This window comes from Oenanthe melanoleuca, chromosome 3 (genome assembly GCF_029582105.1).
Source record: "Oenanthe melanoleuca isolate GR-GAL-2019-014 chromosome 3, OMel1.0, whole genome shotgun sequence".
In the NCBI taxonomy this organism is placed as follows: domain Eukaryota; kingdom Metazoa; phylum Chordata; class Aves; order Passeriformes; family Muscicapidae; genus Oenanthe; species Oenanthe melanoleuca.
The window spans coordinates 60,971,799-60,996,080 of NC_079336.1; the positions used below are offsets into that span (position 1 = coordinate 60,971,799).

At 43.0% G+C, this 24,282-nt stretch overlaps 1 protein-coding gene across 1 annotated transcript; it reads left to right on the forward strand.

Annotated features, from left to right (window-relative positions):
• The first annotated feature begins 9,087 nt into the window (after positions 1 to 9,087).
• On the forward strand, positions 9,088 to 19,884 carry PERP (p53 apoptosis effector related to PMP22). The gene is made up of 3 exons (XM_056487784.1): positions 9,088 to 9,538; positions 16,747 to 16,890; positions 17,511 to 19,884. Exons 1-3 carry the CDS (start codon positions 9,328 to 9,330, stop codon positions 17,744 to 17,746), a joined length of 591 nt encoding a protein of 196 aa, XP_056343759.1. The 5' UTR covers positions 9,088 to 9,327; the 3' UTR covers positions 17,747 to 19,884.
• The last annotated feature ends 4,398 nt before the right edge of the window (positions 19,885 to 24,282 follow it).

The window sequence follows — 24,282 nt, forward strand, 5'->3', positions numbered from 1 at the left end:
ATCCTGGTGTGCCTGCATGCAGGATGTGCACCAGTATATTACATTTCTTTATTAAATTCTGGTTGATAATAATACCTGGTTATTTATTTATTTATTTATTTATTTATTTATTTATTTATTTATTTATTTATTTATTTGCTGCAGCTCTCTTGTTTGTCTCAGTAGGTGGGAGAGCAGCAGAAAAACAGGGCTCTGCATGAGTCATAACCCAGAAAAAGCTCTGCTGAGAATACAGCTCATACTCTTCTGCAGTGTAGCCCAGGTGATAAGCATCAGTGTTGCTGTTCTCTCCATGTTGTCAGTCTCATATTACCATGAATGATAATATTCACTGTGATGTAGTCTAATATTCACTGTGATGTATTCAAATGGAGCTGTAGGGACAGATAGCAATGTCTCCATTTTCTTCTTTTCCACACTAACACGAGAAAAAGGAAATCTAGCACAAGGCAAAAGAAATGCTTGTTTAGAACAAACATAGAAACATAAAAATAAAAGGTGTTACTTCTAAATCCAAGATTTTTGACCTCACTTCTGTTCTGCTGAACTTTTGACCTTGCAGAGTGTTGCACAACGCTATGGGTCCAGAGAGGGTTTATACATCTCTGCTGCATATCCCACAGTGTGAGTGGGCAGTGCCCATTAGGAGCCACAGCCTTGTCACCCCTGCAACTGGCAGCTAGCTGGCAGGTCTTTCTTTTAAATATAGGACTGTCCTAGAGTGAGGACCTTCCCAGCAAAGAGCTGGGCACAGGCTGAAGGAACAAGAAGGCCTGGTGTTCTTCCTGAAATCTGCAGTTCCAGACAGGTTTAACGGCAGCCTCCTGCTGACAGTGGGAGGCAGGCTGCTCAGTGCTGAGTCTGGAATGAACTTCTTACAGAGTGTCCCTGGAGTGGTCACTGCTGCATGTGCAGGACTGCACACAACCAGGATGCTCTGAATGTGCCAAGCTGGGGATGGCAGCAAGCACTGATCTGGGTACCTCTGCTCCTCACATCTGTTTCACCCAGACCATTTGGGGCTGCTGAAGTGCCAACCACATGCAGCCCTGCATGTCCCACAGAGAGCAAGTAAGCTCTGGCTGTCCTTGGAGCTGCCCTCTGAGGCTGAATTTCTGCACCGAATTTCACATGCTGGCCTCCTCCTGGCATTCATCAGACTGTACAAACAGACTCTGAGTAGTTGTAAGAGATTCCAGTATTTGGGTAGTTTATCAATGCTTCCCATGTTTTATGTGCTACTATTCCCAGGAGAATGGAATACAGGATACACTGGGTATTGCTGTTTAGATACTACACTAAAAAGTAGTGTCTGTCACTACACAGAGCTGATTTCTGTCCCAGTTCTAATGACATTCACTATTTAAACATGGCATAATCTCCTTTACAATAATATGTGTGGGGAAAAAAAATTTTTGTTCACCTGCAATAAAGACTCCTTTTATTTTTCCTCTGCCTATTGTGCTTTAAACTTTTACTGAACCTATATTTTGTACCTAGTTTCATCATGCTTTGTACTACTGATATCCAAGGAATTATTTCTTCACAAATGGTAGCAAAAAAAAGCATGCAAAGACTAGAAACAGGCATGCTGTAAAGAGAGTTAAAAAACATACATTTTCCTCTGTGTGTATTTAGCAGTTTCCATCTTTGCCATATGTTCTTTTCCTCATCATTTTGCCTTTTAGATTGTTCTTTAACACTTGTCTGTTTTCTTGCTTCTACAACAGAAGGGGAATTGATCTTTCATTTGTTCTGCAAATATTCCTTATTGTCCCAGGTTTTATTACCCCATCTGTTATTAAGTGATCAATTAAAGTCTCTTGTGGTCTCACTTTTGCAACTGATCACACTATACCACAGACTATATTTCAATGTAATTGCTATCTATTGTATGATGTGTAAACGAGAGAGAGAGGAGCAAAAAGATGAGGGTATTTTTCCCCTGCCTACCATTCCTCTCTTTCTGTGCAAGCACATTATCTTCAGTGCTTGCTTTTATCAATGACAGCATTTAAACTAAATCCCTCATCTCCACTCTTCTACATGGATCCAGTGCTTGTGCCTCAGTGTTTGCTACTACAAAGCACAAAAGTATATACAAAAAAAGCTCGCCAACACTTGAGGGAAACAGGTAGATACTGCCACATTTCATGAGCTAAAACATTTCCCTGCAGCCCTCCCCAAAATAGAAACTTCTCCCCCCCAAGCAGTTCTCTCTTTCTCTCCCCCTGTTCTCTCTCTTTTGTCTCCCATTTCTTTCTTACTGCTCTCAATACTTACTCTTGGTCATGTATGTGTTAACTCTGTGTGTAGTTTTAAAATTTAAAATTACTTCTTCTCCCATATTTTTAGGCAACATCATGTTCTGCACAATCCTGCACAATTTCATCTTCCTGCACTCAACTCTGTCTGTCACAGCAAGGAGCTCAAGCAAGAGATGCTTTTAAAATTAGAGGTACAGCATGGTTTCTGCAAGGGGAAGCTAAACCCCACAAATGTGATCAAACTGGTGTGAAGAAGGTGAGTTTTCTGCAGCAGGAAAAATAGAAATCCCTGTCCAGCACAATGGGAGAGAAAACTCTGAATTATAATTATTTAAACTATTGCTTTTCTTCATAATAGAATAAAGTGGGTCATTGCCAGGGAGAAACAGAGAAGCAGCTCTTGGTGGAACAAGGCTTGGGAGAGATTGCGTCAGAAGCAGCACCCCTGAAAATAATGACTCAAAGTATTGACGTTCATGCATGCTGTGTTAATCCAGCAGCATGTCCACATGTCCTGCTAATTTGGAGCTGTGATCCCTCATCTGAGTGTGCACTTAAAGACCAGACTGTCTCTCAGAAATCAGGCCTCAGTGAACTGAGCTATTGGGTGAGTCATTTACAAAAGCTAAACAGAGATTTTAATGCAGAGCTGTGCAATCAAACATACTCTATCTTCTTCTGGATGTGCAGGTGATGATTACGTTTATCCCAAAAGCTCCTGATGTCACTCCTGGGAACCAAGATGCTGTTTCATAAGAGCTAACCATGCTGAGGCTGGAAAGCACAAAAGCAGTGATTCTACAATGCTGTGTGGGCAGCTCTGAGATGCATGTGGCTTTTACAGAGAAGAATGGAGACAAGAAATACAGATTGATGCAAGCAAATGCACATATTGACAGAAAGAAAAACTCTCTATCTATCACACCAGTTTTTCCATGAGATTTTGGAATAAAGAAATCTTGGAAATATTGAGTTAAATACACATATACATATACATATACATATACATATACATATACATATACATATACATATACATATACATATACGTAATCTCAGTGCTAAGAATGGACAGCAGTACAGGGGCTTCTGTTCCCTGAAATGAACTCAAGCCCATGGATGGAAGGCAGTGCTACACTCCCACTGGAAGGCATACAGGGGCTGGGCTGTTCCTTGCACACACCTGTGGTGCAGGTGTCTGGATGGAAGTTAACTCAATAGCCTGGGTGATCCTCCATCATCAGTGGTGAGACAATCAGACACTTCTCTCCAGTCTAAAACATCTGAGTGAGAGGAATTCCACTTTAGGTCCTTGGCCTGCAGTTTCAAGGGACATGAGCACCTAAATTCCAGAAAGTCATAGAATAATTTAGAATGGAAAAGAGGTGTATGAACATTAAGTCCAGCCATTAACCCAACACTGCCAAATCCACCAATAAACCATTTCCCCAAGTGCCATATCTACATTTCTTTTAAATACCTCCAGGGTTGGTGACCCAACCACTTTCCTGGGCATCGTTTTCTAATGATTGACAACCCTTCCCATTAAGAATTTTTTCCTAATATCCAATCTAAACCTCCTCTGATGCAACTTGAGGGCTTATCCTCTTGTCTGGTCACTTGATACCTGGGAGAAGAGGCTGACCCCACCTGGCTACACTCTTCTTACAGGAACTTTTGAAGAGTAATAAGGTAATCCCTGAGCCTCCTTTTCTCCAGACTAAACAATCCCAGCTCCCTCAGCTGCTCCTCATAGGACTTGTGCTCCAGACCCTTCACCAACATCACTGCCCTTCTCTGAAGTCACTCCAGCACCTCAGTGTCCTTCTTGTAATGAGGGTCCCAGAAATCAACACAGGATTTGAGGTGTGGCCTCACCAGCACTAAGTACAAGGGGACAGTCCCTGCCCTGGTCCTTCTGGCCACATTATTCCTGATGCAGCCAGGATGCCATTTGCCTTCTTGCCCACCTGTCTTCAGAGGAGCAGAAATAAGGATGGCTGAAAGACTCTGCTGAGCGTGGCCAAGCTGCTCAGGAGACTCCAGGAGGAGGGTCCCAGGACACAATAAGCCTGTCTGTGGGCAAGGGATTTTGGCAGGAGGCTGTCTCCTGTATTGCATCCCTATCCCAGTTTCCCCAGGTGTCTCTGCCCCAGGATCCCATTCCCTGTCCCAGTTTCCGCAGGTGTCTCTGCCCCAGGATCCCATTCCCTGTCCCAGTTTCCCCAGGTGTCTCTGCCCCGGGATCCCATTCCCTGTCCCAGTTTCCCCAGGTGTCTCTGCCCCAGGATCCCATTCCCTATCCCAGTTTCCCCAGGTGTCTCTGCCCCAGGATCCCATTCCCTATCCCAGTTTCCCCAGGTGTCTCTGCCCCGGGATCCCATTCCCTGTCCCAGTTTCCCCAGGTGTCTGCCCCAGGATCCCATTCCCTATCCCAGTTTCCCCAGGTGTCTCTGCCCCAGGATCCCATTCCCTATCCCAGTTTCCCCAGGTGTCTCCTGCCCCCTGGTGGCAGAGGCCCCGGCCCCGCCCCGCTGTCCCCGACTCCCGCGGCGCCGTGTTTAAATAAAACTGTGCCAGCGCAGGAGGAAGCTCAGGTCTCAAGGGGAGTTTAAGTGAAAAAAGACTTCCAACTTTGCATCTGATATTGCACAACTGTGATATTTTCCATGACACATCTTCTTTTGATTGATCAGATGTGAATAAATAGTCAGAATAAACACAAGCATACTGCTCTGCTAGAATTAATAAATCTTTCCCGTTCTTGAATAAACCAAAGTTTATCTTAAAAGAAATCAAAGTTAAAAACCAGTGAAACTGTTTGGCCCCTAAAGCATAAGTACACACTGTACCTTGGGTTTTCTTGGAGGGGTTGTTCAAGTAATAACAACTTTAGGAGAAATTGTTCACACACTGCACCAAGCTCCTATTCCTACAGGAATAGTTCCAGTGTTAGTCAGGCAATCGCTAGGATTATGTAACATCACACATGAGGATGACCAGTTTGTATTCTTGGAAAAGGGCTTATGAACAAAATCGAAATCAATAAGGAGGTCAAGGATTACACAGTTCTTTATTTGATGCTTTCTTTTCTTGAATTTTGGAAATGCAAATGGGAGAATAAGGCAAAGGAGGAAAAGTTGCAGCAACAAGTCATAGAACTTAGTTGTCTGAAGACCCTCATTATTTAAGATCTAAGTGTATCTAAGTGAGCCTGAGGCCTTTAGAGAGCTTTGGGATAAAATCCTGCCACCTGGGATTCTGCCATTTCCTTTACTAGAAGTGGAATTTCACCCAGCACAACTTCAGGACAAAAGAGAGACCTTTGCACAACCTAAGTGTAGAAAACTGGGGTTAGCAAGCACAGGTGCACATTTATGACTGTATGGCAGCCATAGGCAACACATGCACAGAAGGAGAATTATTTATTACCCTTTTATTTCAAAGATTTTAGGTCATCTCAGGCTGATGGAGTCACACAAGTTGTCCCTTGCAGGAATGAGAAAGGGTTAGTCACACCTCTGCAGGCCAAACTGTTGCCTTAGTATTTCCAAAAGGCTTTTGAAGTAGGCTCCACAGCACATCAATTGCAGAGAGCCAGCTTAATTCATCTATGCCAGTCCAGAGGAGTCTGCAATGTAAATTGAGTTCAATTAAGGGCTTCTGACAAGAACTGGTCAGAAAAATGGATTTCTTATGAATTCACATAATGGCAGCTTTTGAGCACACGTGAGGAAATTGAAGCTAGATCTGGAAACACTGATGGAGTGGTTGTTGTGGGTTATACGGAGTACATGCCATGCCTGCCCTATTTTATGGTTTGAATGACTACCCTGTTTAGGTGATGTTAATTAGGTGGCTGTGATGCCTGAAGAGAGATTAAGTAGAATTGGGGCACTTGAACATGGAGGAAAGTGAGCATAAGACGCTGCTGAAGGACAACACCCATGAACTACAAAAGAATTGTATTTACAACAGACACTCTCTGTGGACAATTTTTTTTTATTTATTTTTTTTTTTAATCTGAGAGGTAAACAGGCTGGAAAAACCAGCCAGGTAAAATGGATAAAGGAAAGGTACCTCATCCCTGAGGGGACTCTGCAGGGCAGAAGGATGCCCTTGGCATGGTGCTACCCACTATGCGTCCCACTCCCCTCCCCTCACCCCAAATGCTCTCCTGGCAACCAGCCTGCAGATTCCTGCTGGCGTATTTCAAAGCCCATGAGAGCCCAGCCATACCTGTCTGGGCTGGAGCTGATCCCTGACCTTCTCTCAGTGCTGCTTGGTTTTCTCTGATAGCTGGGGTGAATGATTGCCAGCACCAGTAAATGATTTACTCGATGTAGTGCACTGCCTGCGAGAGAGGCATATCCCTTGTTACACTCCAGAGAAAAAAATATTTCTATGGGGCCACAGAGATTATGAAATTAATATATTATTTGCATAATAAACAAATAAAGGTAAGGGTAGTGGTGGTGAAAGAAGCTTATGATTCTTTTTAACATGGCCAAAGATAAAACTGGGGAAAGTGTTTTTATTTTCATAACTACAGAACACGTAGCTGTGTTCACACCTGAAGATAATGTATGTTTGGCAGTGCAGCTTGATCCAGAATGCCCAGCTTCATTCAGGCAGGTTTGGTGTTTAGGAAAGCAAACGTCCTGTTTGTTTTGTTATGTATTAGGGCATCTTTTCCTCATAATCAAAGCACTATTTGTTTTTCATGTGTGTATCACTGCAGCCCCACAGAGCTGACTCCTACCATCTGGTCTCTGGAAGATGTGGGTTATAGAGCCCAGAGGTGAGAAAAGCTGCATATGTTGCTGGAGCTGCCTGTTTTGCTGCAGGAGGCACTGGTTTACTAGTAAACTAGATCTCTTTGCTAATAAATCCAAGTATCATTGAGTCTGAAGGCAGACAGCTTCATAGACTGTGTTATAGGCCCTCACTCATATAGAACAGTGTATTATTTTTTAAATTCACCTGGATTTCCTAGTTGTTAAAAAAGCCACAAATTTAAAAAGAAAAGAGAAGATACATTTTGGTCTTCATGGTGTCACTGGGAGAAGGAGGACAGGCCATAGGCAACACAAGCCACTAATGTCAGAGGTGGGCTTGGAGGCTGCCCTCAGAACTTGTCATCACACTATTCCAGCATCTGGGCACTGAGGCACTCCAGGTGTAGGACAGCCTTGGGAAACCAAATAATGCAGTTACTAAAAATTGGAGCCAGCTCTGTACTCCTGTCTGAACTGGGGGAACTCTCTTACTTTTCACCTTATAACGAAGACAGCACTTTCCTGAGTGGTGCGTTTCTACTCTTTCTCTTGAAAGATGGGTGAAATTTACTCCCACTTCTCTTCCAACATCTCTAAATCTCTGTGCTGAAGAAAATACTTTCTGCATCTGAGGTGACTTGAGTGCTGATAGTGAGACTGCTGGAAAATCACTGCTCAGCACTGCACAAATGAAGTTCTGTTGTAGTCACAGAAAGAGAGGATCATAGTGCCCAGTTCTGCTATTACTTCTCTGCTATGCAAAACCTGTGTGCTGATGACATAGGCTTTCAAGTAGTTCTGGCAAATTTTATTTACAGCTCTACTTTATTATGAATTTGGAATAAAATCTGAACAGTGGGAATGAACATCAAAAGCATGTTGACAGAAGTGGTGAAACTCCACATGATTTGAAGTATCCTGCCTGAGCTTTTTGTGACTTCAATATTGTTCTGATTTTAGCACCACATCCATTCCCTAATATTTGCCAGCAATCAGTGCTCAGATGAGGTTGACCATCCCTCCTCACAGGACACCTCCCATGAATATCTTTTGAGGAATTTGCATTGGGCACAGATTGATTATATGTGACATAGCTGTGACAAAATCCATTTCATGCAGTCCAGTAAGAACTCATATGCTCCCATTCTCCATGAAGCACATGTAATCCACCTCACCCGCTATTATTTTCAGTCCTTCAGATCTCAGAAATTTGTCTTCCTAATATCCTCTTTGGTGAAGCCTAGAAGCTGCTCCAAGACTCAAACATGTGTTAGTTCTGTGCCCAAGACACACCCTCCTCTAGTCTTGTCATGGGCACGTGTCTGCTCAGACAGTGAGTTTGCTTTGGTGCTGGGCAATGGGGTGACACAATGGGATATGCAGAGATCTTATTGTGGAGAAGTGCTTGTCCCATGACAAAAATTTTGGGTGCCTATTCATGCCAGGTGATGGGGAAGAATTTGTTTTGGTCATCTGGCATCTTGGTGTGCGCTTCCGGGCATGGAATGGAAAAGGTTCGGGGTGGATGTGACCTGAGTACTACTGCTGGGCTTTGTCCAGTGCCCAGAACAGCCTGCTTGGAAGCCAGAGCACAATTGCAATGAGACACTCATTAGATGGCCATTAGGAAACATACATTTGTTTAATGCTGAGTGTGATGTGAAACAAGTGATGGTTTCCTTGTTAATAATGTCATATTCCCATCCTCATATGACACCTTTCTTTAGTGTCTTTCTGTCAACTGCAAAAGCAGCTTTGTGCAAGCTATTGGTGCCTGAAGTGGCTGACACCACCAGTACTGACAGTGTTGGGCAATGCTGGTCGGTCTACCCAGTGATCAGAGAGGAGGATGATGATGTCCAGCCCCCACGAGGAAGGCAGGGCTCGAGGAACCCCGACAGCCTCAAGCTTTTTGGCCGCGGTTGCGTTTTTGCGGTGTCTGTCTGACGGCGGAGAGGGAGCGGGTGCGGGAGGGTGGCGGACAGCGAGGGGAGAAGGGCGAGGGTGAGCCCTGGCGGGGGCCGGCCGGGCCGAGCCGAGCCGAGCCGGGCCGGGCCAAGCGGGCCGGGCCCGCTCCCTCCGCGCTCTCCGCCGGCCGCACCGGTCGGGGCCGCCGGCGGCGGCAGGCTTAGTCACAGGAATGTGGGTGGGACTCCCTCCTCGGCGGCGCCTTAAAACGCCGCTCGGCCCGGCACGCTCGCAGTGCCCCGTCCCGCCGAGCGCCCCCGCCGCTCCGCAGCCGCGACGCCCGGGCTCGCTGGGCGCGCCGCCGGCCCGGCACGATGGTGGTGTGCGGCCTCGCCTGCTGGAGGTGCCGGTGGCTCCTGCCCCTGCTGCTGGGCCTGGCCATCATCATGGGCATCATCGCCCTGGCGGGCCGCGGCTGGCTGGAGTCCGAGTCGGAGCCCTACGTGCAGCAAGCGTCGCTGTGGGAGAGCTGCACGCGGGGCGAGGAGGATCTCAACTGGAGCTGCGAGTCCCTCATGGACTACGGTGAGTGAGAGCTGAGAAGTCCCTCCGAGGGACCCGGGGCAGTGGGTGCCAAGGTACTGACCTCCCTAACTCCCCTAAAGCTGCTCTCTGGAATGGAGTTCCCCTCCAGAACCAGTATCCATGCTGTTTCGGGGCTTAAACCAGCACCGAAACACAGGACCGGGCTGCTCCCGAGCGATCTTTTTCTATCAGTACAACACTGAGAAGCCGGGGTGTTTATATTTTGGATTTTTCTGAGGTTATTTTACATCACAAGTAAGATAGCAACTGGCTCCAGGTCTGTCTGCTTCCCCTGGACTCTGCTGAGCCGCAGTGCCGCAGCCTTACCTGGCACCGGGCAGCTCCTCCCTGTGCCGCTGGCTTCCCCGCTCGGACGGCGAGTGGAAACCTCCATGCAGGGTGTCCTCGGCAGAACCACGCCTGGACAGGAGTAAAATGGTATTTCTCCGACCCTTGGGGGAAGAGAGCACCTTAATTTAACCCTCCTGGCCAAGGGAGTGCAGCTATTAAAATGCCTCCTGATCTGCGGTTTAAAATGGTCTGATGTGGGTTCGCAGGCAGAAAAAAGTGCTCTTTCGTTTGTACCTCTCTGTTGCACTGGGGCCTGAAATCAGGGATAAGTGCGCCTCTGTTTTAACTTGCTTAGCTGCTTCTGTATCTGGCATCTCCACTGTAACATTCTTACTGCACACTCTCAGTTTCTAGGTCTTCTGGGGGACTTTTTATTTTATTGCTAGAACACGTGGGTCTGATTACATCTGCTTTTCCCTCAAACAAAATATTTTTGGACAAATAAGCAGACCCGCCTTAAGATCCTGGATGAGGGCTCTTTAGGGACTGGGGGGCTGGAAGGGTGTGTTTCAGCTGGGAGAGCTGGGACTGTTTCCCTGCGCAGATCCCTTGCCGCCCGAGCACGGCAGATTCACTTCCAGAAGCTTTTCATTGCAACACTCGTGCACAAGCTAAATCCTGAATATACTGTAGGAGAAGTGGCTTTGTTTCTCAGCCGGGTGATCGCTTCGGGCTTCACTGCAGGTGGAAGAAATCTGGCTAGGGAGATGAAAATATCCATCTCTTCCATTAGACAGAGAAGAAAAGCTAGTGCAAAGTTGCTGAAATTTGCATTGCACAGGGAAAAAGTGCTAATACAGTACAGCTGCTGGAATTTTTTTCTTCTATAGTGACACTGCTTCACACGTCCCTGAGTACTGATGGGTGTGTGCTTTGCGTCAGCTCTCAGCATTGTGGGACAAAAGTAATTTTCTGCGGTTTCTCTAGTTAACAGGCTCAAACAGAAGAACAGTATCCTTGACTACACTTCTTTAAGCTTTGGCTTATTTAAACCAAAGCTTGTTTAAATCCTTGGCTTATTTATATGAATTTTCCTGTTCTCAAATTTTTGTAACATCAATGCCACTATCTACTCAGATAGTATTTACATCTAGAGACAGGATGTAATACATGAGTTCTGGTTTGATTTGTTTTTGTTTTTTTTTTTTTTTCTTTTCTTCTATGCTAATGTAATTACTGTCAAAATAGGTGAGGGCATTTGCAAAGGAAAAAACGCCTAGCAGGCATTTACAGCACTGCTGCAGGAAAATAAAGGTTAACTAATTGAGATGCATAACTTGTGTTTTGCATATGATAATTGCTGTGCACCTCTCCTGACGAAATGAAGATTTTGGAGTGGATCTCCATTAACAGAATGTTCCATTAGACAAATTCTTAATTGAGCTGTGGCATGTATAGGAGGAAGAGGAAGAAAAAAGCGGGCGAGTCACTTATTTTAAATGCGGGGAAAGGGGCTGCAAAAGACAAACAAAGTTTTGCATATAGGAGCATCTCCTAAACTGCATAGCTCCTTAATGCGCATTTGCAAATACCACATGAGAGAGAAGAGGTGAAAGGGAAAAAGAAGAGTAGGATGTCATGTGGTAGAGAGGCAGGGAAGGGATTTTGTTTAGAGTTCTGTACTGGTTTGTGTCTGGGAAGTGCCCCGGCTGGCAGCATCTGTGTATTATCAAAATGTTGCAATGCAAAAGTGCTGTAGTGCACTAGAATGTGACTCAAGATGACTAAGTCTAGACCATTGCAGGATTTAACTGTTGACTGTGTGTTTAAAACATATCAGCAAGCCATCAGCTATGACAAAGATTATTTGCACTGTGTAACTTGGAAAGGATGATTGTCTTTATAGTGATGAGATTGTGAGTTTAGGAGCAATATTTATGGGTGGCTGTGCCCTCCTGGTTCTGAATGATTGGTCCCAGTGACTTTGCTTTGAATTAACACTGTAAAAGATGGGTGTGTACATGTGCAGTAAAGGTAACCCCATTAGGTTAACTCTTTCTTATATTCATAACAGCCAGTTGGTATTCACTTAAGTACATACCAGACAACAAAAAAAAAGGGAAGCATTCTTCTGGATCCTTAGTAAGTGCCAAAAATGAAAAAAAAAAAAAAAAAAGGGGGAGGGGGGGTGGGGGGGGCGGGGAAGGAATAAAAGAAGGTGGAACCTAGAAGTAGGAGCCCAGCCTTTGTGGATCATGTTTCACTGCAGCTGTGCCACTGTACCTATGTCCCTAGAGGCACAGACTGATAACACAGATGATTGGTGAAACTGAGTGCATGTGCAGGCTTCACTGAGGGGCCAGGTAAATAAAGGAGGAATGCTAGGTGTATGCTTACCTTTTCACTGCGGCTCTTTTCAGGCATGCTTTTGTCTGATTTACAAATGCCAGGATGCATTCAAGACAAACTAACATCGTTTATGGTGTTAGGCAAGTGCAGGCACTCGGGAAATGCTAATGGCAAAGGTGTAGCAGTTGGTGTCCCTGCCTACACCCAGAAAACACTCACGGCAACTTCCTGGTAAAAGATCCCAGTGAAATGTGAGGCTAGTGTCTCTGCCAGTGCACTTTGCTGGCTCCTGAGCAGGCACACTTCTTCTGCTGACAATCCAGAGACTGAAAGTTGGAGATGTGTAGGACTATGTCTCTCCTCAGCTCCCAACTGAAGCCAACTTGGTACTAGAAGGCTTGTATTTGCTAATTTGGTAGTTTAGCAATTGCTTTTCCTGCACCCCTAAAGCCAAAACAGATTGTGATTCCCAGTAGTTATTTCCAACCTGCCCTCCCAGCAAACCTTCAGTTCTGGGCTCCTCTGTGCTCGTGGTGGGTATGCACATAGCTTCCTCTCACCAGCCATGCTACCATGGAAGTTTGCAGATTATCTGAGCAAGAAAGTAGTGCTGAAGCTGCTCTTTTGCTCGCAGTTCACTACTCTTTATTGCATCAAAAAAGGGAGATATTTTGAATGTTTTGTGTAATGGGCTCTTGAAGCCAAACAAGGATTGCTGCTGTCATTTATATACACAAGAATATTACAGCTACATTGCAAAAATGTGCCCAGTCTCTGGAGGTCATGATAAAAACTTCCATTTACTCATGAGCTAACAAATTAGCTGCGGCTTCTGGTAGTGAATGAACAATGAGAATGAACGACAGTCTTGCTACTTCAAATCCTGCAGCAGTTCATCTTCCTGCTGGACTATTTTCACACCTCTTTTATTGATTTCTAAAGGGAAATCTAGATTTAAATATCTCAGCCTATGGAGATTCCACCTCCTCCCTGGTGAGGTTGAGGCATGGACAAATGAAATCAGGAAATACACTTAACACTAAGGCACTATTGCTTGCTTTCTTTTAATTTCATCATACTACTGGTGCTCATCATTAAACTTAAGTAATCGTGACCCCTCCTAGTTATTTGCATGATAACATTTGCAGCTTAGTTCCTTTCCATAGTAATCATTCGTGTAATGTAATGCTATGTAATAAAACTCTTAATCCTTCCTAATAATTATAGACCTTCAGCTTCTGAACAGTTGTTTTTAAAATGTTCTTTCAACACCACCATAATTGATAAATACTTTTCTGCTGATTAGATGAAAAGAACTTGACTGTTCTTTGAGACCAAGCTGATCTGGAAACACTAATACCCCCAAATATTTCTCTGCTTTTCTGCTCTCCTATTAGTCTGCCTTCTTATTTATGCAGCTTCAAATGACTGTGGTGTTCTTGGTTGATTTCACAAACACACATCATACTTACGTTTATTTTGCACAAGAAATACTCTCTCTGCCAAATAAATGGATCTGAGAATTTACTATTTTTATGGGAAAGCCTAAGTTCTGGCTAAATACCTTATGATTACAAGGTACTCTTGAGCATTTTTTGTTATTTTCTGACTGTGAGCAGGTCTCTCCAGCTCTTATGGCAGCAAACAGTGAGAGGATAAACCTGTACCTCTCCCCTCCTGGAAGCTGGGAGCTGTGGAGGGAGGATCTTTCAGAAAGAAAGGAGAGCTGGGTGCTGTGGGGGTTGATCAGCTCTCAGAAGCCTTTAGGAGGAAAGAAGCTGGGAAAGCCTGACTTGATATGTGTGGGAATGAGGAGAACATGAAGAAACAACAATTTCAGTTTTAGCTCTGCAGCAGCCCCTCTGCTGAAAACTCCCTGTCAGTGAGGGTGACATCAGGTCATGTGGATAAGGAACATCCCAGGGCTGCACCCTGTGCTCAGGCAAGGTGCACCCTCCCACCCCAATCTCTCCCATCAGTCACTTATGAAAAGACTTATATATACACACAATGTAAGAGAAATTTCAAAAATAAACCATAAATCCAGACGCTTTTGCTGCTCTTCCTGTGATTCCCACAGGGGATCAAATGTCTGGCTGATAGTTCTGTGGCTGACTACACTGGTCCAGCCCAGAGCACACCCATCTAGTGCTGTGGGCAGCAACTGTGACTCAGTCTTATCAAGTCTTGTCAACATTAACCTGCTGCTAAGTGCTGTTGGAAAAGATAATCCAGCTGAAGAAAGAGTGGAAGGTACTGGGTCACCAGCACTGAGCTCTGTCACACAGGAGCACAAAACTCAGAGTTTCATAATGATGGTACCTGCTGCTGCCTTGTTTCTGAAGACCTGAAGCAAAGCTGAGCTTGATATTAATCTTCCTGACAAGATATCTCCTGCAGCTATAAGTGTTGTCATTTTCTTATTGCCAGAGACAAGAAAATAAATCACTATGAGCAGAGCTAGGGCTGACCTGCATCCGAAAGCTTATTATGCTTGTAAAGACAGTACAGATGATATGAAAATGGCAAAGAGAGCACTGTGAGCATTCTGTCTTGTACTCCTCCAGTTGTGTTTGTATTGCACTAAACCTCAAGGTGTCTAATGGGCAGATGTATTTGAGTTTACAACCTAAATTTTATCAAACAGATGCCAGATTTGTCTTCCTACACCTTGTCAGCATAAATAATGCATCTGAAAGGGAATATGCTATGGTAACTAAGAATTCCTTCTTCTTGTACTTTTTTTTTTTTTTTTTTTTTTTTTTAATGGGGAAATATTGATTAAAACTTTGCCTAAATCATCTAGTCTGAATGGGTTTTCTGGGCTGGCTGTGTGTAATGGTTACATATCCCTTCATATTAGTTATCACGAAATAAAACCTATTGTGGAGACAATACTCAATACCTGCCTTAGGTATGACAGAGAATATTTTGTATGAAAAGATTTTAACAAACCACTGATGTAGCTGTAATCTCCAGACACTCACCCGTCTCCTCCCCACTTCTTCCCCTCAGCATTCCCTCGGGGAAGGGGTATGAGACATGAATAGCCAGCTGAAGAAGAAATTTGAGAAGTTTTTACTGTCTTGGGTAGCTCCAGGAAGGGAGAAGGGAAAGAAAAATTTTTCCTTATCTTTTCTGTGTCAGTTTTATTGTCTTCAGGTGGCAGTAGTGGTGGTTGGGAGTTTTGTCAGAGATTTGTCTGATGGATATCTGCTGTATTTTATTTTTGCTGTTGGATTAGAGAAGAAAGAAACAAGTTCAAACAAAGCTAATTAAAATAGTTGTAAAACAATGCTTTGCTTTCAGATAGCAAATTGCAGAAAAAGAATGGAGACTACATTGAAAGCAGGATATCTCCAAAGGCACTTCAACTGTGTTGGAATGAGCATCTATGATGAAAGAGAATTTTTTTTTAAAATGTTGTGACCTAGATCTCACTGGCCTCTTTATTGCTACATTAGAGGGAACTCAGGACCCAGCCCTACCTCTGTCTAGGTGTGTGAAAGTAGAAACCCACAATGTGTAGATGTGGGAATTGAACTGTGATGACAGCTGGCTGGAAAACAAAGCACTAGCCAGTATGGTTTAGCCCTTGTGGGCAGGTATCCTGCCTCCAGGGCCGGAACACCTTTGCTTGTAGTTGTTTGCACTGGGCTCACCTAAATTATTTGGTTTCTGAGGAGGACAAGGTGTGTGAGGGCCTTTTCACAAGGCGGTGTTGCTGCCAAAGTAGAATGGCTGGCTGTTTTTCTAGGAGGTTTTCCTGCCATTGTTGCTGTGGCCCTGGGCTGTGGCGGGTGAGTGCTGGATGCTGTCCCTGCTCTGTTGGAATACAGCCTCTTGCTTCATGCCTGAGCCTCTCCAGCATGCAGTAGCTCGATACTAAGTAGCTTGATACACCCTGTTCCAGCAGATGTCAAAGTCATGATTCAAAGGGGACTCATCAACTTCTACCTCAGATTTTGTTGTTTCTTCCCCACCTGCTACATTTTAGCTGTGAATAGATACTTATTTTCAAAAACTTTCTTTTTGTCATCTTTTCACCTATAGAAGGTTTATTTCTTTTTGGTCGTGCTTATTTTGTTCCACATTCTCCATTCTTGCCATAAACAAAAAGAAGTTTTATGCAGATAGCACTGTTATTTCCCAGAAGTTATCCCCTGTGGTGGTACACTCTTGTCTGCTTTCACACTTCCCTTTGCATGGAAATGGCTTTGTAAACTTGCATATCGAACAGGAGCTCTAATGACAGAGGGCACTATCAGCAGTTGTGTGCCTTATCTGCTCAGATGTCTGTGAGTGTCTTACAGACACGGAGTTTGAAGGTATTATCTCTCTTCTGTGCTGTACTCTATCCCCCTTTTCAGCAAGACAAGTTAGCTGGCAGGGAGTCCTGCCCCCCTACTCTGCAGCTGTGTGCTTTTGCAGGCATTCAGTATTGCTTTGACATAAGGATATGCTTCTTACAGTGAAGAGTTTCAGTAAAAAAATTAAAAACCGAGGAGCTGCAATGACCTAAAGGAGGGTGCTGCTGTGTGTGATACCTTTCTTTTTTCTTTTTCAAGGGTGGGGGAGAGCAGCAGCTGCCACATACCTTGTTGGCTTTGTGATCCTGGTCATCTGTTTCGCCCTTGCAGTCATCGCGTTCTCGATCGAGATCCTCCGCTTCAACTTTGTGCGAGGAATTGGAGGACTGCTCTTTGTTGTTGGTAAGGCTAGGCACAAAGTTATTTTAGATGTGAAACAGGCATCAGCAGAAAAACATGCTAGATGGTGCCTCCCTTACAAAATTAGCTGTCTTTGTCTGGTTTATGACTCATTTTCATGAGGAGCAAGGGAAGGTTGGGTTGCACTCTGAAAGCATAATGGGTAGGGAAGCTCCAGTGGCTTTTGTCAGTTCTCACTTTCCCAAAAGCACTATGTGGGGCCACCCAACACCTTTGACCCTGCATGTCACCTGCTAAGACTTAAGAGCTGAGAGGACTGGGTGCTTCCCACGTTTCTAATGGGAGGAGGAGGAACAGGGCTCTGGAGGTAACAGGCTCGGCAGGGTTCCTGGTGCTGGCTGTGGGACAGGGCTGGTCACAGCATGCAGGTGTGTGCCTTAGCAGCCTGGCAGTGGCAGCTGAGATGCCCCAGCCACATAGGTGTGGGGATGTGCCTGGAACAGAAGTCACATACCTCTGTAACAATGCACATTTGATTGCAGGTCTGAAGTTAATCCTTACATATCTAAAGTATGCACTTATCTCCACGTACCTTTTCTTAATGGGAACCGTAATATGTTCACTGTGACTTACTCCTGGTTTTCTTTCTTTTCTCTCTCTAGCTGCATTCCAGATCATTGGCTTGGTCATTTACCCAGTGAAATTCACAGAAGACATTCCACTGACTGGAGATAACATGTTCAGCTGGGCCTATGGCTTTGGCTGGGCCAGCACTGTTGTTGTAATAGGTTGTGCTTTCTTCTTCTGCTGCCTCCCCAACTGGGAAGATGAAGTCCTGGGAAACATCAAGCCTACCTATTACTACTCCTCCCCAGAGAGAGCACCATACTTAAATTGAAAGATTAAGTCCAAGTACAGTCAACTGCCAAAACAGAGGAGCACCTCTGATGCACATTTGGTGTCATTATGGGAGGCTGAAAAACTCACCTTATTTTGCCAGTGTGCATGTCAATAAATTAGGAAAAACATTGGCATCTTAAAACAAATAACTTTTACCTAAAGTATTATTTACATATTCTCATGTCAATTCAGTTTGGGTGGTTTACTTGCTCCTTCCCCTCCCAATTAATTGAGTCATCCTTATTTTATTCAAATATTTTCTTATGAATATCGATGATACTGTTTCAAGTGTAGAAAGGAAAAAGACAGATTTTAAACAACCTGTTATTGGGTCCTGTGAGGTGGGTTGGTTTTTTTCACCTCTGACAAAATTGCTTTAAATGGAGCTAGGAAAAAACACAGTCTTCCAAGGAATGCTTTTTCTTCTGTCAAAGTCAGTCCCAAAGAAGAAACTTCTGTGATGCTATCACAGTCACCTGCTGCCTAAAAATCTTTTCCCATTCCTGTTACTGGACTGTTGTTGACTTTTAGCTATTTGAATTAAGGGGGAAATAAAATTAAAATTTATTTTCTGCCAATTGGTGCTGTTGGACAGGGTCTCTACCAAAGCACCGAGCTGGTGTGTATAACATTAACAGTGGCTAATGTAACATTGGTGCATTTGTGGCAGACTTGTGATGGAATCACATACATGTTGTCATGGATTCAGATGTTAAACTACATTCATTTTTACATGGTATATGAGGGATGCTGATTTAGAAATTATCTTTGAGCAGAAACATAAACTATTCTATTTCTCTACCTTTGTAAAGTTGCAGTGTTTTAATAATCAGTGTGCTTTGGAGGGGAACAGCATAAGGTGTTTAAAAACCTCCAAAAGTTTCTAACACTGTAGGTACCTCGGAGTTTAGTGAACTTGGTGCTGCTTTGTGAATGAGTAGGGGTAACAGGTAGAAATAGAAAGGCATAGAAATGGCTCCTCATTTGTGTTTCTGCAGCCAGCAATTCCAAGTAAATATTCCAGCAAGGCATAGGCATGTCTGTCATGGACCTGCAGCACCTTACAGCAGATCTAATTGTGGTCTATAATCTTTGTCAGGGCTTTGTTCAGCTGGGAAAGTAGGAAGAAGTTCATTCTTCAAACTCCTCTTCCAGTTATGGGAGAAGTAGCTTTAGCAAAGACAGACTGAGGAGGGAGGATACAGGTGGGGTGGAAAGCAAATGCTGCATGTTTCTCTGTGTTATTTCTTACTCTCATGAACCTGGTACTTAGGAGAGGGTAAGTGTGTGGGTATGTGTATTCATGCACATGTACTAAATAGAACTCAGAAAACATTAACCAGCAGACTGTAAAGCTAAAGTAATTTGCAACTAATCTTTTGCAATACCCTATATTTCTTGTATTATATATTGTATAGCTTTCCATTTTGTAACACCTTTTTCAATTTGATAATGCTATGTATTACATGTGATCATGTTTTAGAGAGGCCAGGTGATTCCTGAAGGTCCCTTCTAGGCCTGTATTTTATAACTTCACAGAGCATAAATGTCTGCAGACTTCAGAAATGTTATGAGCTCAGTTGTGACATATACAATCTACTGTATTTATGATTCTTGCTGAATAAGAGAGTTCTGTGACAAATGTGTCCTTTTAAATTTTTCCCCTTTTCTGTACTGTACTGGCTGGTGGGGAATACTGTGTAGACTTACTTTATCATAAGTAATGATGGTACCTACTTCTAGTGAATTCAGTGAATACAGCAAAGAATCTCAAGTCATGAAAATCCTTGCACAACACAAAAAGCACAAGCTGAAAAGGAGAAAAATGTGTAAGAAAATGGACACCTTTCTAATGACAGGGAGGATGGTATGGTAATATGGTAATCAGGTTTAGCATAATTTAATCTTTTGTATGCTTTTTTATGAGCATTGGCATAACTTGTCAAAAGAGCACTAATGTAAAATAAACTTGCCTCTGAATGTACTGGGAGGGGTAGAAGCATAACCCGCATGTTACACAACTAAGATGTTCCAGAGAAAGCTATTGCAAATAGTTATTAATGACTTTCAAATGATATTAATGTAAGTGACACTCGTTTCAAATGTGGTGGCTTAATTAAAAATGTTTTAACTGACGGTTGTAGAAACCTGGTGGTGTTTGTGGTTCATGGATTAATTTTGTAAAATCAAACAAATAAGCCATTCTTTTCTTCTCTTAGCTTGAATATCAATATTCATAAAGTGTCAGGTTAATAAAATGAAGTTAAAAGCTTCATGTCTAGGAGGCAGCAACTTCATTTTCCAGTCAAATAAGCTTCAGTATACACTGCAAAACATGTCTGTGCACTTTCATTGAAGTGCCAGGCATAGAATGTTCTTTTCTAAGCCAAAACCTCTTAAGTGCATCACAGCTTAAGAGGGAACTCTAAACATTTTAAATACACAACAGTCTACAGGAGGTCTTGAATGTGGGAAGTCTGCTCTTTATCAAAACTGTTGCAAGTGCCTTTCCTCCAATGCTCAAGACATTTAAATAGTGAAAAAAAGATGATGTACTTGCCTGCTGTTTTCAGGGGAAGGATGCACTTCTCCCATGATTAGAAAGCTTCCCACTTCTGACCTCAGTTTATGCATGGCCCATATTATAGCCCTGTCCTAGTGGTGTTATTAAAGACAGCAAATCAGTCACTGCTGTCTTACACAAGCCTGTGGCTTCTGATTTCTGGAAAGACAGGTTCATTCTCCTGTCTATTTTTTTTTTTTTTTAATCTGTGCTCTACCCTAAATGTCTTAATTTTAAAATTAATTTATTACCCTGGATTCCAGTGCCTTGCATGTGTTTCTTTTTGGGTTTTGGTTCCACGTCTCCCCCTTTTTAATTACTTCTAATTTTAAATAAACAAATAGAAAAATATTTTAGTTCCTTTTATATTTTCCTAAATGCTTTCAAGATAATTGCAGGATTTCTATAATGCCCTTCTTTCGACGGGAAGAAAATTTGTATTACAAGTCTGTATTAAGCTGCAACCTAAATCTGTGCTCACTAAAATCACCTGAATATCTCCAGTGAGCTTCAGGCTGCAGGGTTGCTTCTTCTACTCCAGCTCGTGAGAAGAGAGAGCAGTTCAAGAAAATCTGAGCACACTTGGCCTTTGTCTCAGGAGGAGTTATGAGCAATCAAAAATGTGCATGACTGAGTGCTTGGGAAGACTAATTGACCTGAATGGGATGATTAATGCTTAAATCTCATGAATATGGGAAACAGCTGCCACACCCCACTGGGTTTTAGTATTTTCAGTTGACGTAATAAGTGACTAATTTTTTAGACAATTCATTGACAAGATAGAACTCTAAAAGATTATTCACCTGACCTTTACATCCTGCATACAAGGGCTTTTGGATGTAGAATACATACATAAATCAACGGAGCATAGTAACAGATCATTCGGGAGGGGGGAGGATTGTTATGGTGATAAGCACTCCAGAAACAAAAGCCGTGTGCTAAGAGAAAATGTTGCACACACACACACACACACACAAAGAGAGTTGCTGAGATCATTGAGCACTTACTAACTAATGACGAACCAAGCACACATATCTATGGAAACCAAAATGCTTCAGGACATGCACAACATCTGAGAGTTGAGGTACTGGTTCCGCAACTCAGAGCAGTGGGGGTTACTGGCAATATGGAACAGCACCCTGAGAAAACAGGTTACTCTCTGCCAGTAGGTGAAGTTGCACAGGTTTTTAAATGGACTTGGGAGATGATACTCACAACTGGAATGAAGTTCAATCAAATCTAGAGAATGCATTTGTCAAAAATAGGGATGCTGAGTTTCTAAATTTGATTCCTGTAAATGGGCATCGGTACAGGAGTAGCAAAATCCATGTGCAGTGGGTTCACAGAACCCGGTAAAAGCCAGTGTTACTGCACAGGTGCAGCAGTTTGTATGTGTAGATCCCATCTCCTGCATGTGTGCTGTGTATTTATGAGATAATTCCAATGACTCCATGATGTAGGTCTGCACTGGTACAGTAAGCAGCCTTTTGTCTAGGATTTCCTGATGTCCTAAGGTGTGGGCAAAGCTGCACCAGCTATGAAGCTTGATATCTAGAAATTCCAGGCAAAAATCCAATGCCCTCAAATTATGCCTATGTAAAATTACATTTAAATTACTTGAGAATTGTTAAAATAATCCAAAGGATTTTTCCATTAGGACTTTTGAATGTATTAATTTAATAAGGCTGTTTTTATAATAAAAACTGTAGAAGAACACATACAGACATGCCTGGGGCTTTATAATATAAATATTACGGCTATAAACAAGATAAACAATAATTTGTGATAAAAGCTATGCATTATATAATATAATTAATAAATAGAAATTAATTATATTCCTCACAGGTTCATCTTTGCAGGATTGAATAACATGAGAAGAGTTGGTATGGCTGCTGCTTTTTATTTATTCATGAGAATAGAGACAACACATGTTAATTTTCACAGAGTTCTTTGTGAATATGGAATATTTTATAAGCATCAAAGTTTTCTAAGACTCAAGGTGATACATTGGAAATCAGTGTTCACTGAGTTTGAGAGGGCCCAGAAAGGTTTGGAGTGAGCACTCAGATGAAACTGAACATAAAAGCCAGGCAAGTCCTGTCCTACAATGTGCTGCCCTGGGAAATAATCACGGGTTGAAGTAGGCTGGTTTGATGGTCCTGAATATGCATGGAGCCATATGATTGGGGCAGGAGCTGACCTGCAACCATTACAATCCCTTTTCAGGAAATAGCCTATTTTTAAGCTCTCTTTGTGTTAGCAATCCCTTACAACAGGAAATAAGCTGAACTTATAATGAAAAAAATAATTTAGGCAAATTGTTATACATGAAAATTAACTTCTGACTTGAAATAGGAGGACAAAACAACTTGCAAAACAAAACTTGGGAAAATCATAATTGGCATTTGGTAATAAGACAATAAGTTGAAAATGTTGCTAGGAGACTTGTTTTAATTTTAGCCTCTTGTCAAACCAATTTCACATCAAACATTTAAAACTGAAGCCATCATTTCCATGTAACACATTACTTTCAGCAAAATCCTTCTTTTGGCTGGAGAATCTCTAAGTGAAAATTTCTGGCTGAAGCCCCATAAGACATGCTTAGTGTGCATGTCATATCTGTAAATATCTGAGTGTTTACACAAGTAGCTATTCCCAACTGACCCATCAGGCAGAGCAGATAAAAGCCATTTCTTTGACAGAGGACTGTAAGTAGCAAGGCTGTGGCACCTGGGAATTACCTAAGTGAAGCTGATTTTATTACTCTCCTAAGGCAACTGAGCTTTATGCTTTACAAGGAGTTACTGTTATGATCCACTACAACAGGACAAGTATTTCGTTAGTTTACCTATGCCACAAAGAAGTTCTGGAGCCCAAAGCAAGTAGCTTAAGCAAAATTATCCCATATGTAGAGCAGGACTGTGCTGTTCCACTCTAACTGCTTGCCCACAGGTTCATAAAATCCCTGTACACAACATGCTGTGATTCTTTCGTTTTAAGATTTCTGCATGCTCACCAGAGAGTTTGCGCTCCTGAGAGCCATGCAAGGAAAAAAAACCCAGACACTCACAATGGTTACAAGTATCCAGAGGCCATCTCACTCCTAACTGAGTAGCTGGTTTACAAGACATCCTTGATTTCAGCCTTTTGCTGAAGTGGGAGTTGGCTGAACTGATTAAACTCCTAGCCTCTGTAGGAAACCTTAGAGCTTATTAAGTCCTTAAGCAAAAACTAGCTGACAGTTAAATCCATGCTCAGGCACACAGAGTCTTTGTACTTTCCTAATCTTGTGTTTTCCTTATTTCTGTTTTCCCAATACAGTCTTGAATTTCTTACATAAATGACAATCCTGGATGCTGCCCCATGGGTGTTAAAACTTGCTGGTTTGCACATGTAGCCTTGGTAAGGAGAGGAAGGCTTTTAAGTCTAAGCCTTGGTCTTGTCAAGGCAAGCCAAGTTTACTGGCAAGAGCCAGACAGTGCTGCATGTGGGGGAGGTTTTGGAGGCCTGGCAGCAAGCTGGTCCTGGATGATTCTTGCTAAAACCCTTAACAAAACCCTTTGAGAATTTTCCTTAAAGACTAGCAGTCTGCAGAGGAAGCATCCAACATCTGCAGAGCTTTCCTGTGCTATATGGGACAGAGAGAGGAAAGCTTTCCCAAATGCACTGTGGCAGGACTGAGCACCCACCATTGAGAAGTCACAGTGCTTGGCCACCACAGGAGAGTTCCTCAGAAATGGTTGGTGTGAGCAAAACTACAAGATCTCAACTCTGTGCATTTTTGTAGGAAGGTGTTTTTATTTTGCAAAGAGGTAAAGTCAGGTCTTGTTCAGTATGTATTTCTATGTCATGATTTCTACAATGGTGTCTGAAGGTCTTTTTCTAACATATGCTTGCTGTGGATGAAATATTAGTCACATGAGAACAGTATTGCCTTACTGCCCAAGGGATGCACGGTACAGGGAGTGACC